This window comes from Amblyraja radiata, chromosome 16, assembly GCF_010909765.2.
Source record: "Amblyraja radiata isolate CabotCenter1 chromosome 16, sAmbRad1.1.pri, whole genome shotgun sequence".
In the NCBI taxonomy this organism is placed as follows: Eukaryota; Metazoa; Chordata; class Chondrichthyes; order Rajiformes; family Rajidae; genus Amblyraja; species Amblyraja radiata.
The window spans coordinates 21,332,034-21,347,215 of record NC_045971.1 but is presented as its reverse complement, the minus strand read 5'-3'; the positions used below and the strand labels follow the sequence as shown (position 1 = coordinate 21,347,215).

The 15,182-nt window shown below is 43.5% G+C and overlaps 1 protein-coding gene across 3 annotated transcripts in view; it reads right to left on the bottom strand.

Annotated features, from left to right (window-relative positions):
• nags (N-acetylglutamate synthase) overlaps window positions 1-15,182 on the bottom strand; it is a 44,821-nt gene that overhangs the window by 13,254 nt on the left and 16,385 nt on the right. The window contains exons 3-4 of one of the 3 annotated variants that reach the window (XM_033035303.1): window positions 10,298-10,511; window positions 580-672 (exon numbers count right to left, since the gene is read on the bottom strand). In XM_033035303.1, the coding sequence (XP_032891194.1) occupies window positions 580-672; window positions 10,298-10,511 (307 nt within the window). Of the gene's footprint in view, window positions 1-231; window positions 274-579; window positions 673-10,297; window positions 10,512-15,182 lie in introns of all 3 variants that reach the window. The other 2 variants (XM_033035304.1, XM_033035305.1) reach the window with 2 other exon arrangements.

The following is a 15,182-nucleotide window of genomic DNA, read 5'->3' as shown; positions in this document are numbered from 1 at the left end:
TCTTGCTGACCACTTTGCTAATTTGCAGCCATCTGGGAAGTATTTTAAAGGTTTTCACCAAATTGTTTTGAATTTAGTTTGTTTAATTGAGGGTACATTTTCATTCTGATATGGACATGCAAAAATGTTGGTTGCACTGGAGTCGGTCTAGTCTGGCACTGGTCGCTTTCCTGTGAGTTTTTCTTCCAGCTTGGCAGATAAGGACATCCTGGCTGTAACATTGTGCCTCACCTTTGTGGTACAATTGAGATTTGGTCCTCCAAGGTACAGCCTCTGTGGATCTCAATGATTTGGAAAAAAAATACAAAAATAAGTAAGACTGAAAAAGACTGGAGGGATCTTGGTTATCAAAACATTGGCTGGCATAACACTAAAATAGTCACAAAAAACCCCCATGAAAGGTGGGACATGGATTTGGTGTACTTAGTGAATAATTGTACTCAGTCTTCCATTGGGGCAAGTCCATATGCCAGGGTCTGTACTGTTGCCAGCAGAGGCAAAATGAACAAGGAAGAAGTGGAGTGTATTCTTCCAACCATCTCAATGGACTCGTGCCAGAAATGACTCCACAAAACGTACCTGTAGACTCTCCTCACAGCTGGTACCAACAGAGATAGTCCGACCCTGAAAACGCACGTTGGCACTTGAAGCAGCGTTTTGACAACGACGAAACTGAAAAACAATTACAATGAGGTCTTCTTGTCTCGTGCAGGCCAGCCTCAGAAGTGGGTCTGAAATTGGCAACACCAGGGACCATGCTGGCAGTGGGTGGTCCGTGCCAGTCTCCTGGTTCATGATCTGAACTTCCTTCGAATGGCACAATTTAACAAATGTGGCATGCAACACATTGGTGAGGCCGCATTTGAGTATTGTACTCAGTTCTGGTCACCAAGCTATAGGAAGAATGTCATTAAGCTGGAAAGAGTACAGAGATTTACGAGGACGTTGCCAGGACTCGAGAGCCTCAGCTCCAGGGAGGTTGGGCAGGCTAGGACATTATTCCTTAGATCACAGGAGGCAGAAGGGTGATCTTATAGAGGTGTATAACAATCACAAGAGGAATAGATAGGGTGAATGTACTGAGTTTTTGTTTAAACCCAAATTAGTGGAATTAAGAACCAGAGGCCATATGTTTAAGGTGAGAGGGGAAAGATTTAATAGGAACCCGAGGGACAATTTATTTCTGAGTATGGTGGGTAGATGGAACAAGCTGCCAGAGGAGGTAATTGAGGCAGGTGCAAGACAACATTTAAAAGACATTTGGACAGATATATGGATAGGAAAGGTATATAGGGATATGGGCCAAACGCAGACAAGTGGGACTAGAGTACATGGGGTATTTTGGTCAGCATGCACAGGTTGTATGACTCTAAACAGGCCACCCTCTTGCAAAGGTACTGAAACCACAATGAATTATTACAATTCTGTTGAACCCATTGTCAGCATTGAGCACGTCTGTGTTAGCTATGGTACAGCTCATTACAGAGTAAAGCTCCCTCTACCCTTACTGAGCAAAATACTTTCATTCCAGTTTTATTTCCAACGCAACATAATTTTGATTCTTCAAAAGAACTTGGAAGTTTAGTGGATAATTGTGCAAAGTAATGGGTACAGTGGTGTGGGAACACCTCAACTAGAATTAGAAAGAGGGTAACCAGACCATTTGAAACCACCTGAAGGAGAAGATTTTCACCTAGGTCATGTGAATTACAGGTCCTGAGGTTCAATCACTACCTAAAACCTTAAACAAAGGAAGCCTTGGCCCCACTGTTAAAGAAGAAGGAAAGTATTACGGCGCACTTTAAAAACAAAGTAGAATGTTACTTATACATCCAATTAACAAACATAAAGTGTTGATTCCTATATTCTTATTGGTAAAGACACGGGTTCGATCCCGACTACGGGTGCTGTCTGTACGAAGTTTGTACGTTCTCCCTGAGACCTGCGTGAATTTTCTCCGGGATCTCCGGTTTTCTCATACACTCCAAAGACATACAGGCTTGTAGGCTAATTGGCTTGGTATAATTGTAAATTGTCCCTAGTGTGTGTAGGATGGTGTGCGGGGATTGCTGGTCGGCGCGGACGGTGTGAGTCTATTTCCGCACTATATCTCTGAACTAAAGTTCACTACTTGCAGCAATAATCTGGGCTGCATGGTGGATGAGCAAGAGCTCAGGAACTGACACTGGTAGGATCCCATGCAGAGTTAGATATAGCTCTTAGGGCTAACGGAATCAAGGGAAATGGGGTACTGATTCTGGTTGATCAGCCATGATCATATAGTATGACGGTGCTGGCTCGAAGGGCTGAATGGCCTATGTTTCTATGATCAAGAATTTTGTTTAGAGATACAGCAGAGAAACGGGCTCTTCGGCCCACCGAGTCCACACCGACCATCGATCACCTACCTGTTCACATTATTTCTATGTTCACATTATTTCTACTTTCTCATCCACTTCCTACACACTGGGGACAATTTTACAGAATCTAATTCACTTGTAGACCCGCAGGTCCTATGATGTGAGGGAACCGGAGCACCTGGAGGAAACCCACACAATCGTAGAGAGAACGTGCAAACTCCACAGACAGTACCCAAGGTCAGGATCAAATCCAGGTCTCTGACACTGAGGCAGCGGCTCTTCCAACTGCGTCGCTCAACCATTCTGTCAACCCGGGAGAAAACAGCTGATCTGTGTTTCATGAAGACCTGCCACTTTCTGCTGGCCACAAAGCAGGCCGCATTAGATTAGATTATTCCTTTAATAATCCTTTTCAGGAAATTACAGTGCCACGACAGCTTCAAGACAAACATAACACCACGCTTTCATACATAACAAGTTAAAATACGTTAAAATACAAGTTAAAATACAATTAATTAAAAAAAAGTGCAGTTATTTATGCTCATTAAAAAGTCTTATAGCAGCTGGTAAACAGGACTTCCTGTATCTCTCCGTTTTGCACATTGGTGCAATCAGCCTCTGGCTGAAGATGCTGCTCTTGATCACCTTCAGGGCATGGAGTGGGTGAGTGGGGTTTGTCATTATGGAACCTAGTTTATTTAGAGTTCTGGCCTCTGCCACCTCCTTCAACACTGGTATCCACAGTTGTAACATGGGGGTTGGATGCCACATGTCTGAGCTTTCACTGTATCATTACTAACAAAGTCAACATTTAATTCTCATCCCTAACTGTTAGTCTTTAGTAATGGTGCTGGTAAGTACAGGCCCACACCCCTCGTGAATCAATGAGGTCCATCCAGCGAGGACAGAGATCTGGTGTAGTCCCTGCTGGGACATATCATGGGACAGTTGCAAGTCATAGAGTCCAACAGTGTGGAAATAGGCCCTTCGGCCCAACTTGCCCACACCGGCCAACATGTCCCAGCTACACTAGTTCTAGCCCCAGATACATTTGGCCCATATCCCTCTAAACCTGTCCTATCCATGTACCTGTCTAAATGTTTCTGAAACGTTGCGATAATATACTGTAAGCATAAGTGAACCATACTGTTGTGGGGCTGCAGCCTAATCTGAATGAGGATGGACAGATTCCCTTTCCTTGGGAATCACCTTTCCAAATATCTGGTATTTTCAGGGGCATCATTATTGATGTTATTTTTTTTAAATAACATTTGTCAGATTAATGTAGTCCCCAGATGCTGAGGTGAGATTAAAACTCTTGTCTTTCATTATTCCAGATCTCTGAATTCTTAGTCCAGTAACTCATGCACTAAACAGCATAGTTGGTGCTGACTCAACAAAGCACAATTGTTTTGATCATTTTGATTAGCTGTGCATATATATCAATGCTGCAGCCTGCACTGAAGCAAACCTGTAAATGTCATTTTGACTCTACTGCACTGGTTATTGCACTGTGTTCAGTCCTGATTTCATCCAGCATCTGATGACTGAGCATCCCAATCCATTTGAGAATTCTCCTCACCTTATTCCAAGTGCCTGAGCCCTTTATCCAGAGACTGCTAGTTCCAGATCCACAGGGTCCTTGCGACCACCTTGCCAATCCCTCTCGGAATCTCGTTTTCACTTCTCAGAACTACCGAACAGCAGAGATGTTGTTAAACGGAAAGCTGTGCCGATGTGGAATTCATTTTCTGGGTTTGGAGTTGAGCCCGAGACTGTCAACATACGAGATAAGATTGGATATGGCAAAGACCCAAACTTGTTACAGAACAAGTTATGTAATTAGGATAGAAACTAACTGCTCAATTGGAAGGTAAACATAGACATTGTCTGACCGGTCCAAGTGATCTGTCGCTGTGTTGCAACATCTATGCATCTCTGCATATTATTTGCCTGTTTACCAACCTTAAGTTTTTGTATGTAGTAACTAATCAAAGCTATCAAAATTATTTATTTAATCTATAATTGGTTATGAGGGTGACCGGGTTCTATAACCAGTGAAAAGCCAATGCTGAAAGCTATCTAACCAGACGGTGGCAAAACACATTGAACAATAAACATTTCCCAAAAGCTAACAGTTCTTAATAACATAACTCACTGGCTACTACACTGAGACTTAATGTGTTTGTCAGATTCCTATTCCTATTTTTGGTTTAAAATAAATGTCTTCACTCTTCCATTAAAATTTAATTCAAAGCATTGAACGTTCCTATTTTAACATCTCAAATTCCTTCATTTCATTACCTTCAATAATTTGGAAGGGTACTCCACTCATGCTTTCACTCTGTATTTACAAAAACAGATCCACATCAGGGGTAGAAATCCAGAGACACCTTTCTTCCACAATTCAGTAAAATAATTTCTTAATGCTAGAATTAATGGAACAATGATTCCTCCCACAAGAAAATATCAAATTATTATCTCAGATTATTATTTTCGGAGTTGATTTAGCGGAATTCCAAATGAAAGGACTACCTTCTACTTGGCTGTGATTAGCCTCCTTGATGAAAAGCAATGAATTAGCATTTCCTCTATTTCAGTTTCATTAATTATCTTCTATACCCACATGGAAGTTAGAAAGGGTATAAAAACATGAAAAAAGGGCCATGCGCCCATGATCCAAGAATGAGCATTGTTTCTGTTGATTTTTGGTACATTCCTGAACCAACAGCTTACCAAATGTTTTGAAGAACAGCTTGTGGTGTTTTAGTTCTGAGCCAATAAATCCTATTTTACTTCGGAGTCACGTGAGTGACTACGTGAAGAACCCGCCAGGGTTCATATCGTCTAACGCATGTCATATCGTCTAACGCATTGCGTACGACTGGCAGGCTGAACGTGTTTCTCCTGCCAACAGTCAGACCTGAAGGTAAGTTTTTAAAACTTTTCCCAGGTTTTATCTTCCTACAGGGACCTCTACTTAGAGGTCCTGTTAAAGCCCGGGGCGAAGTCCGGAGGACCCAGTCAAGGGAATACCGGTCACGACCTCGGGCATACCCGACATATAGCCGCATTAAAGACCGCGGAATGCGGGAGCGGTGAATTCGCCTCTCGGGCCGCTAGCGTTGGAGTCAGCAGCTTCACCCTGGTGCCGGTGGCACCTGGGGGGGGGGGGGAACATCGTGGATACCCCGCGACACAAACCACTTTTAAGACCGCGGAAGGCGGGAGCGGGCGGCGGTGAATTCGCCTCTCGGTCCGCTGGCATTGGAGTCAGCAGCTTCACTGGTGCCGGTGGCACCTGGGAGGGAAAACATCGGGGATACCCCGCGACATATGCCGCTTTTAAGACCGTGGAATGCGGGAGCGGACGGCGGTGAATTCACCTCTCGGGCCGCTGGCGTTGGAGCCAGCAGCCTCATATTACTGGCACCTGGGAAACACAGTGGGGATACCCCGACACACAGCCGCTTGAAAGACCCCGAAATATGGGTAGCGGGCGGCGGAGAAGTCGTCTCTCGGGCCGTTGGCGTTGGAGCCAGCGGCTTCATACTGGTGCCAGTGGCACCTATATAGCGGGGATACCACCCGACAATGTATATCGCGGCTATCCCTTTCACAGGGACCGCGGGGATACCCAGCACGGCGGGGGGGAAGGCCCGACTACTAGGGAACCCCGGCTGCATACAATGACCTCGAGAACAAGCTCGAAGGGGGGTGGAGCGTTCACCCCGCAGCAGAAGGTTTAAAATAGGACCTGCAGGTAAATTCTTTACTCTCAAGTTGTTTAGTTCTATTTCTGTGAGGATGTGTTACAGGAAAGGAACCATGGACTAAGTACAAACGGAGACTGACTGCGGATGACCGCGGGAGTGCGGGCAGTCAGCGGTCGGCTACACCTGGACCGCTAATCGATCATCAGTCTCCGACCTGGCACCTGCACAGTCGGAATCGACACCTCAGACTGACGGGAAAGTCGGGCTGTGAAGACTCACCGCCGGCGGGAGCACTGTGATCGCATATCCCGCATGGAGCGGTTGATGGAGCAGATGCTCCAATGTGACATGCTCCGGTATATGGAGTCTAGTCACCATGGGGTCCTAGGACGCCCAAGACAGCACCTTATTGAGGGCTGCATAATGCATCTCCCTCGACAGAGGGGAGCATTAGGAGTCACCTCTGGGCTGACTCTGAAGACAGGGGTTTGGCTGAAGATACCAAAAGTGTGCAGGGGGTGCAGGAACAGCAAAACCAGCAGCAGGAGCTCGACGAGGGCCATCGGGCTCAGGAAGGCCACATCATCACACAATAACTCACATCCCCGGCGGCAGCACCCCTACGCACCCACCAGCAAACCACGATGCACTAAAGCTGGTGAAAGCTTGAAGGCCGTACAACCAGAACATAGGTCTTTTTTAGGCCATAGCCCAGAACAGCCTTCCTGGAAGATGCACCAACCCCCTACTCGAGCTCCTCTACCTCTCAGGAGGAGCAGAAGTGCAATCATGCACAAATGGTTGAGGCAGCTCCTGGGTCGGGTTGCATAAGTCCTCCCATTCGGATAAAGGTATGGAGCCACATCGATGACGTCTCCCGTCACGGATACAAGTTGGTAATACTTAAACTGGTTTGAATATTTACACTGGTTTGGGATAACATAAGATTAGTTTATACTGCACAACAGGTATGGTGGAGTTTGCCTTTCAAGGCAGGCTCACAATATGGGATGTGGACTGATCAATGTCAACAGCCTCAACCCGCATGTGCAGTATAGACATTTCTGAATAACTTCCATGTGATCATTTCCTTTCACAGAAGATATTTGAAATTTAACTGGATGAGGCAATGATACACTCAGTAGCGTTGCAAAATGGGCTAACTTCAGTTTCCAGATTATTACCAAATCACTACAATCAGTGCTTCGACTGCACAGAGCTAACAAATAAGTGGCATGGCCAATCTGGATGATATTGAACATACTGTATTTTACTAAATTAGCCTTATCAGCCACATAGCTATATTTGAGAAATTGAGGTTCTCACCCGTCCAGTTAAATTCAAATTAAGTTGATACCAACTGAAACTATTGATTATTGGGATACAATCAAATCATTTATTTGTCTGCGATCAGCTCTGAGACAAAAGATTAGACCTCTGCTATTCTCAGCTGAAACTAACAAAGTCACAATGATGGACGAACTGTATTCAGCGTTGCTCCACTAAAAACCTCTCATCTGTAAATCTTCAGTCATTTCCAAACTGATGCTATTGCCCAAAGATGGGAAATCTACTAATATCATCTCTAGATACGGAGGCAGATGGGATTAGCATGAGTTATCAAGTGTTCAGTTATGGTATCAACTGCCAATGGACACCAGGTGCATTCTGTGCATTAAAGGGCATGTGGATATGCATAACCTGCATGCACAAGTCCAAGGTGATACACTTTGGTGGTGGTATATGTTAATCACAAAGGTACAATCAAATCAAAGTATCCGGTGATAGTTTTCCCTAACCGCATTTAGCACTGGTGTATTATCATGCAAAATTAATGACAACACAGAATGAATGTGTGATCACAAAGCATTTAATAACATTGTGGATCGATGGAACACTAACGATTGAGATGCTTACATCCAGGCTCAATCAACAGTTGCAAAAAAATACAAGGCATATTAGTGGCGAAGGGTGCATTCTCGCTACACAAGGGAGGAATGTTCTTTATGTCTTCCTCCATTTGGCCTCAATAGACGGGTCTTGCAAAATTCAGCAAGATTCCCGCTTCCAGGTTTCCTATAACCCTGCCTGGGTTATATACCCATGATTCCCGCTGATGTGGGGAATGAGCATAAAACCTCACATGGTAATTTCTGGATAAAAAGGATGCTGGTTCAGTTGTAATGTTGAAACCATCCTCTGCATGATATAATCAATTCATAGACTTACAGACTCTGAGAGACCGTTTCCTGCGGCTCGGGTTGTCTAACCATAAGCATTAGGAGTGCTCACTGCAGATTGCAGGAATAGCACCAAATAGCAGCAAACCGAATAGGAGATGGGAAGTATTGTTTATTCTTCTTCACGTTTAACTCGGCACGGATGACTGACACATTGAAATTCAGTTTTATGGGATTATAACATCAAGTTAAAATTCCATTTACTGTGCCTGAAGTACCTCCTCATCATTTGGCTGCGGAGAATATAAACCACTCTTTCCGGTCTCACCCTCTGACGTCTAGATTATGAAGGGTATCGTCAACTAAAAATCTCCTAGGCCTAGGGACGCAGAGATATGGGTTGTTAACATTGTGCTACGTCACTTCGCCGATAGGCACCAGCAACATCCCTGTCCTTGGTCAAACTCACGTACTAGTGGTTATGCCATAGCATTGAGTACAGCGCTACGGGTCCAGTCACTGGATAGAATGATCATATCTGTGGGCTATAATAACATGTTTTGTTTATGATTAGTCAAGCAGAGTAGACAGGGACACAGACCAAACCAGATGTTGCAAATACCATGGACCTTGGGTTGCGTGTGATCACGCATCTACACCAATGTGTCAAGGTCCCTAAGAGCCTCATAGACTCTGACTAGCAATATTGTTAGTTACATAAAACCTCGTTAGAAGGAATCACTACAAATCTTCTCCAGAGGGTTAAATGGGTCTGGCATATACAGGAGTGTACATTGAAATTGAGTCCCACTCTACCAGGACCGCTATACCTCAGCAGCAGGCTTGTGGACCACATCCTAGCGGCTGCAGGATGGTCAAACTATTAATCTGTACAAATATTCAGAATAAACCTATTGCCAGATCGGGGGTATTTGCCAATTCTATGTTAGGTATGGTTCATACTTCCTCCAGGTTGAGGGAGGTTACGATTCCAACTATTGTTCATTAATGGCATCAACATGTCTATATCTATGTCATGTCTGAATGCTATATTAATGTTCACTCATCATTGGCCCACTGATGCTGTGTATGACGCCTGGACTCGTTTCCACGGCATGAAATCACAGAGCTTTAAAATCTTCACGTAGTCACTCACATGACTCCGAAGTAAAATAGTAAGATTAAACGAGAACTTACCAGTTTGAAGTTTGATCTTTATTTTATGAGGAGTAACGCTGAGGGATTACGTGCCCTCCACGCCCACCCTCGATCATAAAGTTCAACTGGTATCCTATTTCTCTAATCTTACTATGCTCAGTTCATTTACTGTTATCTGTGATTTCACACCGCTGCTTTGATGATTGACACGCATGCGTCCTGGCGGGTTCTTCACGTAATCCCTCAACATTACTCCTCATAAAATAAAGATCAAACTTCAAACTGGTAAGTTCTCGTTTAATCTTATTATTTTGTTTAATTCTCCTAACCATGTGGCTTGTGCTCTTATTACACCTATCAGATAACCTATCTTCTTGCATATTTTTCGGCATATCATTCCCATCTTACCTGCAACGCAGTGTTCTCCTTGGAAAGAATTCCCAATATTGAGTTTTTGAGATGGAGGTTGGAGGAGTAAAATATGTTAGGTTGGAAAATATTGTCCATGCAGAAATCAGTTCACTAACTGGGTTGGGGAAAAGCATTGTTACAGCAACGAGGGCAGTGAGGGCTGAAAAGGTTTTCTGCTCACCAGTGGGCAACAGAAGCACTAATAATTTATAGCACTGATAGCAACGAGGTGGAAAGGGTTCATGTTGATGTCAGATGAACTGACCAGATTGGGAAATTAGATCAAAGGTAGATGGGATACCATATCTTATCAAGCCCATACCATCTTCTCAAATGTTAAAATAAAAATATATTGGCAGCTCTCCTTAGGACCAAAATATATTTACACATTCCACAACAATTTAGTCAACTGTCTTTTATAGAATATCCAGATGTAACAAGTGTACAGTGCACAAATAAATGTTTTACTCACCTTTTGATTACTGTCCCGAAGACCTCCCGAGTTGTTCAGAAACATCACTTTCAGAGGCTGCATGATCTTTGCAATGTGTGCCGTGACACCCAAGGAATTTAAAGGCACCAGTTGTCCATCGGAGGTCTCTCCCACAGAGCAGATGATAGGAATGTGACCCAACTCCAAGCTCCAACTTAGTAGCTGCTCGTCAACTGAAACAACGCTCCCAAATCTGTGCAAACAAAATCAGTTCATCCAAGGGGGGGTCCAATGCACATAATATGGCCATTAAACCATCAATGAAATTTCTTATTTAATAAAAACACCAACAAGAGCATATTTATAATGACAGCGAAAACAATATTAAGGTGTTTGCAGACTAAAACTCATTCCTAATTAAATAGATGGATCTGCCAAGTCCAAAGGCTGAGTTGATTTCACCAATCTGCACACATGACATGGTACTTCATTGCTTGTATTGTTTGCTTTAAAATCAACTTCTAATATATTTTAATGCCTTTCTTAATTATATCAATTTTGTTTTAAAGAGCAAGTACATTTCTGAAACTTCCATGCACTTTATTTGAAAAATGATAGCTAAAACTTTTAAAGGAGGAACTGATTCTCCAAGTGGGGGGTGTTCAGAATAGATTTGATCATTGGAGCCAGGCTGCTCAGAGTGAAGTCCTTCACATTAAGGACAATCCAATCACTTCCCTATAAAGCAACTGAGCTGAGATGATTGGATATTTTGAAATAAGATTTGATTTTTTTTGTTACACTAGGGTATTAAGAGTTAGGGATCAACAACTGGTAAGCAGAGTAAACATATAATGAAGTAATCCTTGTGACACAACTGGTAGACCTGCTGCCTCACAGCGTCAGAGACCCAGGTTGTATCCCGATCTTGGGTACTATCTATGTGGAGTTTGCACTTTTTCTGTGACTGCATGGGTTTCCTCCGGGTGCTCTGGTTTCTTCCCACATCCCAAAGACGTGCGGGTTTGTAGGTTAATTGTACAATTTCCCCAGCATTTCCCCTAATGTGTAGGGAGTGGATGAGAAAACGGAACAACATAGAGCGGGTGTGAACGGGCAATTGATGGTCGGCCTGGACTTGGTGGGCCAAAGGGCCTGTTTCTATGCTGTATCTCGAAACTAAACCGAATATAATAAGTCTATGAACAGTACAACAGGCCTAGTCTAAGAACATAACTGAAATAGTCCAGGAGATCCCAATAACTATTACATTTTTAGCCAAGATTGGAGGATCGGGTCAGCACCTTAGCTTACGGTAGGACCGTACAGGTACGATATCAGAGGATAAGCTGTTCCCGAGTCTGGTGGTACACGCAAGGTTTTTTTAATCTATTTTTCTTTATTTCCCTGTGCATTTATGTTCTTAAACAATTTACAGTTTAATGATTTGAAATGTGATTGTCTAGTTTATTTTTTAAATTATTTAAATAGGTTTCACCTGATTTTTAAACGCAGTAAAAGGCCATCAGGGTGGTCTGGGCCTGAGGTTACATGATGCATCAGCTCGAGGCCTGGCTGCACCTTTGTCCTAATTCGCCTGCCAGGTGGGCAGAGCAAAGTGGCTCTCCAGGTCACTGGGACTCTTGTGCCTGCAGAGACTATTGCAGGTGTGCAGCGAGAATGGTTGTGGGCTTGATTGTGTTATTGGACATTGGACTTTTTCTCTAGAACTAGAGGTTACACCTCTAAACTAAATATAATAAGTCAGTGAATATTGAAACATACATGGTCTTGAGAACATAACTGAAATAGATAGAGTGGATGTGGAGAGGATGTTTCCACTAATGGGAGAGTCTAGGACCAGAGGTCATAGCCACAGAATTAAAGGGCGTTCCTTTAGGAAGGAGATGAGGAGGAATTTCTTTAGTCAGTGTGTGGTGAATCTGTGGAATTCATTGCCACAGAAGGTTGTGGAGGCCGTAAATTGATATTTTTAAGGCAGAGACAGATAGATTCTTGATTAGTACAGGTGTCAGGGGTTATGGGGAGAAGGTAGCAGAAAGGGGTTAGGAGGGAGAGATAGATCAGTCATGATTGAATGGTGGTAGACATGATGGGCCGAATGGCCTAATTCTGCTCCCATCACTTATGAAATAGGCTGGGAGATTCCAATAACAATTACTTTTCTAGGCTAGACATTTCAAAGATTAAGCATTAGCTGAAAACCTCATGGACATCTCCCTCTGCATTTTTGTGAGTTCTTGCTGGAGCTCACTCCAGGCAGAAAATGAATTAAATAAACAAATTTCCATGCAACTGCTCTCTTGAAAAAGTGACCTAATTCTATTCTGATTCACACTGATGGCTGGTGAGTCGTTCCATGTAGAATAGTAAGATTAAACGAGAACTTACCAGTTTGAAGTTTGATCTGTATTTTATGAGGAGTTACGATGAGGGATTACGTGAAGAACCCGCTCAGCACTCATGCGCGGCATACTTCAAAACAGCGGTGTGGAATCACAGATAGACAAGGTTATTGAAGTAAACATAGTAAAGACAAGGAGACATCAGTTTATGAATTTGACCCATATTATTGAGGGTGGGAGCGGAGGGCACGTAATCCCTCATCATAACTCCTCATAAAATACAGATCAAACTTCAAACTGGTAAGTTCTCGTTTAATCTTACTATTTTACTTCGGAGTCACGTGAGTGATTCTGTGAAGATTTCAAAGCTCTGTGATTTCAAACCGTGTAACAGTTATTACTACATCACTGCCGAAGTATTTGAGGGAGGAAGTGTGTTATCGTACCAACCAATGAATCTGTTTGTAGAAAAACACAATGGTATTTTTTAACAATAACAACAAAGAAATTAAATTGCTCCCTTGGGCTTAAATTAAATATTTGCAGTCTTTCCTGCAAATAAAACAGGTTTTGCCAGCGGCTTATTATAAAATTTCTGAACGGTCTTTCCCCCCACCATCCTGCTGTAGCCAGGATGTGGTTTATAGGCACGTCCATTCTTTTAGCCGTCGACGTGGATGCTGCCCTGGTGGAATGAAATTTGTACATGTTAGTTTTTATCCAAGCAGCTTTTAGCACCTGCTTGAGCCATCTCGAAATGGCTCGTCACCCGACCATAAGGTTTTTTATGACTGACCCACAAGGCTTTTCATCTCCCTCGAGTATTTTGGTTGTGTCTATGTAGGATAGTAGGGTCATGGCACATAACCGTGTTTATGACGGGTAAGCCCGGAATTCCACGACTGGATTAGGTGTTCCTGGTCTGCTCTGTTTGATCATTCCCTGGATAACGACAGAGATCTGGTCTGGAGCTGTGAGCATGGTGTCCAGTCGCAATAGGTGTAGTGACTGGACCCTCTGTGCAGATACAAGTCCCATCAACATTAGTGTTTTGAGCATAGATGGTTCCAGGTTGAGGGATCTGGCTGGTGGCCATCCCCTGAGGTATGTCAGGACCACACTGACATCCCATATATGGGTGTACCTTGGTCTAGGGGGTTAGAGTTGTAAATACCCTTCATTAGTTTGACCACCAGCTGGTGGGACCCCATGGCCTGTTGTCCTGGAGCTGGTTTTAAATAGACAGGCAGGGCAATTCTAGCTGTGTTGATGGCTCTGTAGCTGAGTCCTTCATCGTGGTGAAGGTTCGCCAGGAATTCCAGTACGTTGGTAACTGTAGCGGTTGAGTAGGTGGTCCCTGTATCCAAGCAGTGCTTCTCCCATTTATTGATGCTGGACAAGTGCTGTTTTTTAGTGGATGTTCGGTTGGATGCTGACATGGTGCCGACGGTTTGTTCTGATAATCCCAGTCCCAGAAGTGGTTTGTGCAGAATCTGCAACCCAGGAGTTTGATTTTTTCATGGCACAGGTGGCTTGTGCCCGACACTGGGTGTTAATAACTCTGGGTCACTGGGGAATACCATCGGAGTTTCAACAACCATGTCATGGAGTATTGGGAACCATGGCTGTGTAGGCCAGTCGGGTACTATCAAAATACCTGAAACAGAGTCCATTTGTACTGTGCGTAGTCCCCGACTGATGAGGCAGAAGGGAGGAAATGCATAGAAGAAGAATTTCCCCAATCCAGCGCGAACGCATCTACCGCTGCTGCCTCAGGGTCTGGTTCCCAAGCGACATACATAGGTACCTGGTGATTTAGCCTTGATGCAAATAAATCGATATCTGGCGTGCCATATTGCTTTTTTTGGGGGGTTTTTAACATCCATTCGATGTTGTCATTAAATTTACGTGACCTGGTGTCTGCCACTGTATTTAGCTTACCTGGCAGGTAAGTTACTGATAGCCAAATATGTCTTTGGACACACCATTGCCAAATTGTGTTGACCAACTTGTCGCATGATACCGATTTTATGCCGCCCATATGGTTAATGTAGGCCACCATCGTAGTATTATCTATTTATAACCGTACATGCAAGTGATGCATATTTATGCATATGCTTTTAAACCATAAAATTCACCCAACATCTAGATAATTAATGCCCATTAATTATAAGTGTAAGTGGTAACGATGATTCTGGGTTAGTCCATCTACTACTTGTGCTGGATATAGAGTTAGTTGCTCCCCAGCCTTGAGCACTGTCATCTGCTTGGATAACTGACGTAGGGTTAGTGATGATAATAGGCTGAAAACTATGTCAAACGTTTTTTGCCCACCACTGTAGTTCTGATATTACTTCAGTGGGTAACTTCATGAAATTATCATAATGACCTGTATGTTGTTTTTGGTACAAAGGTCCGAATTATGTAGCCGGAAATGCTGCTACCATTTTCCCAACTACTCTGTTACTTGTCGAGTAGTTGGTAGTTTGTTGACCATTAAATTGTTGCATGATTGTGCCAATTCAACTATTTTGTCTCTTGGCAATGTTACAGTCACG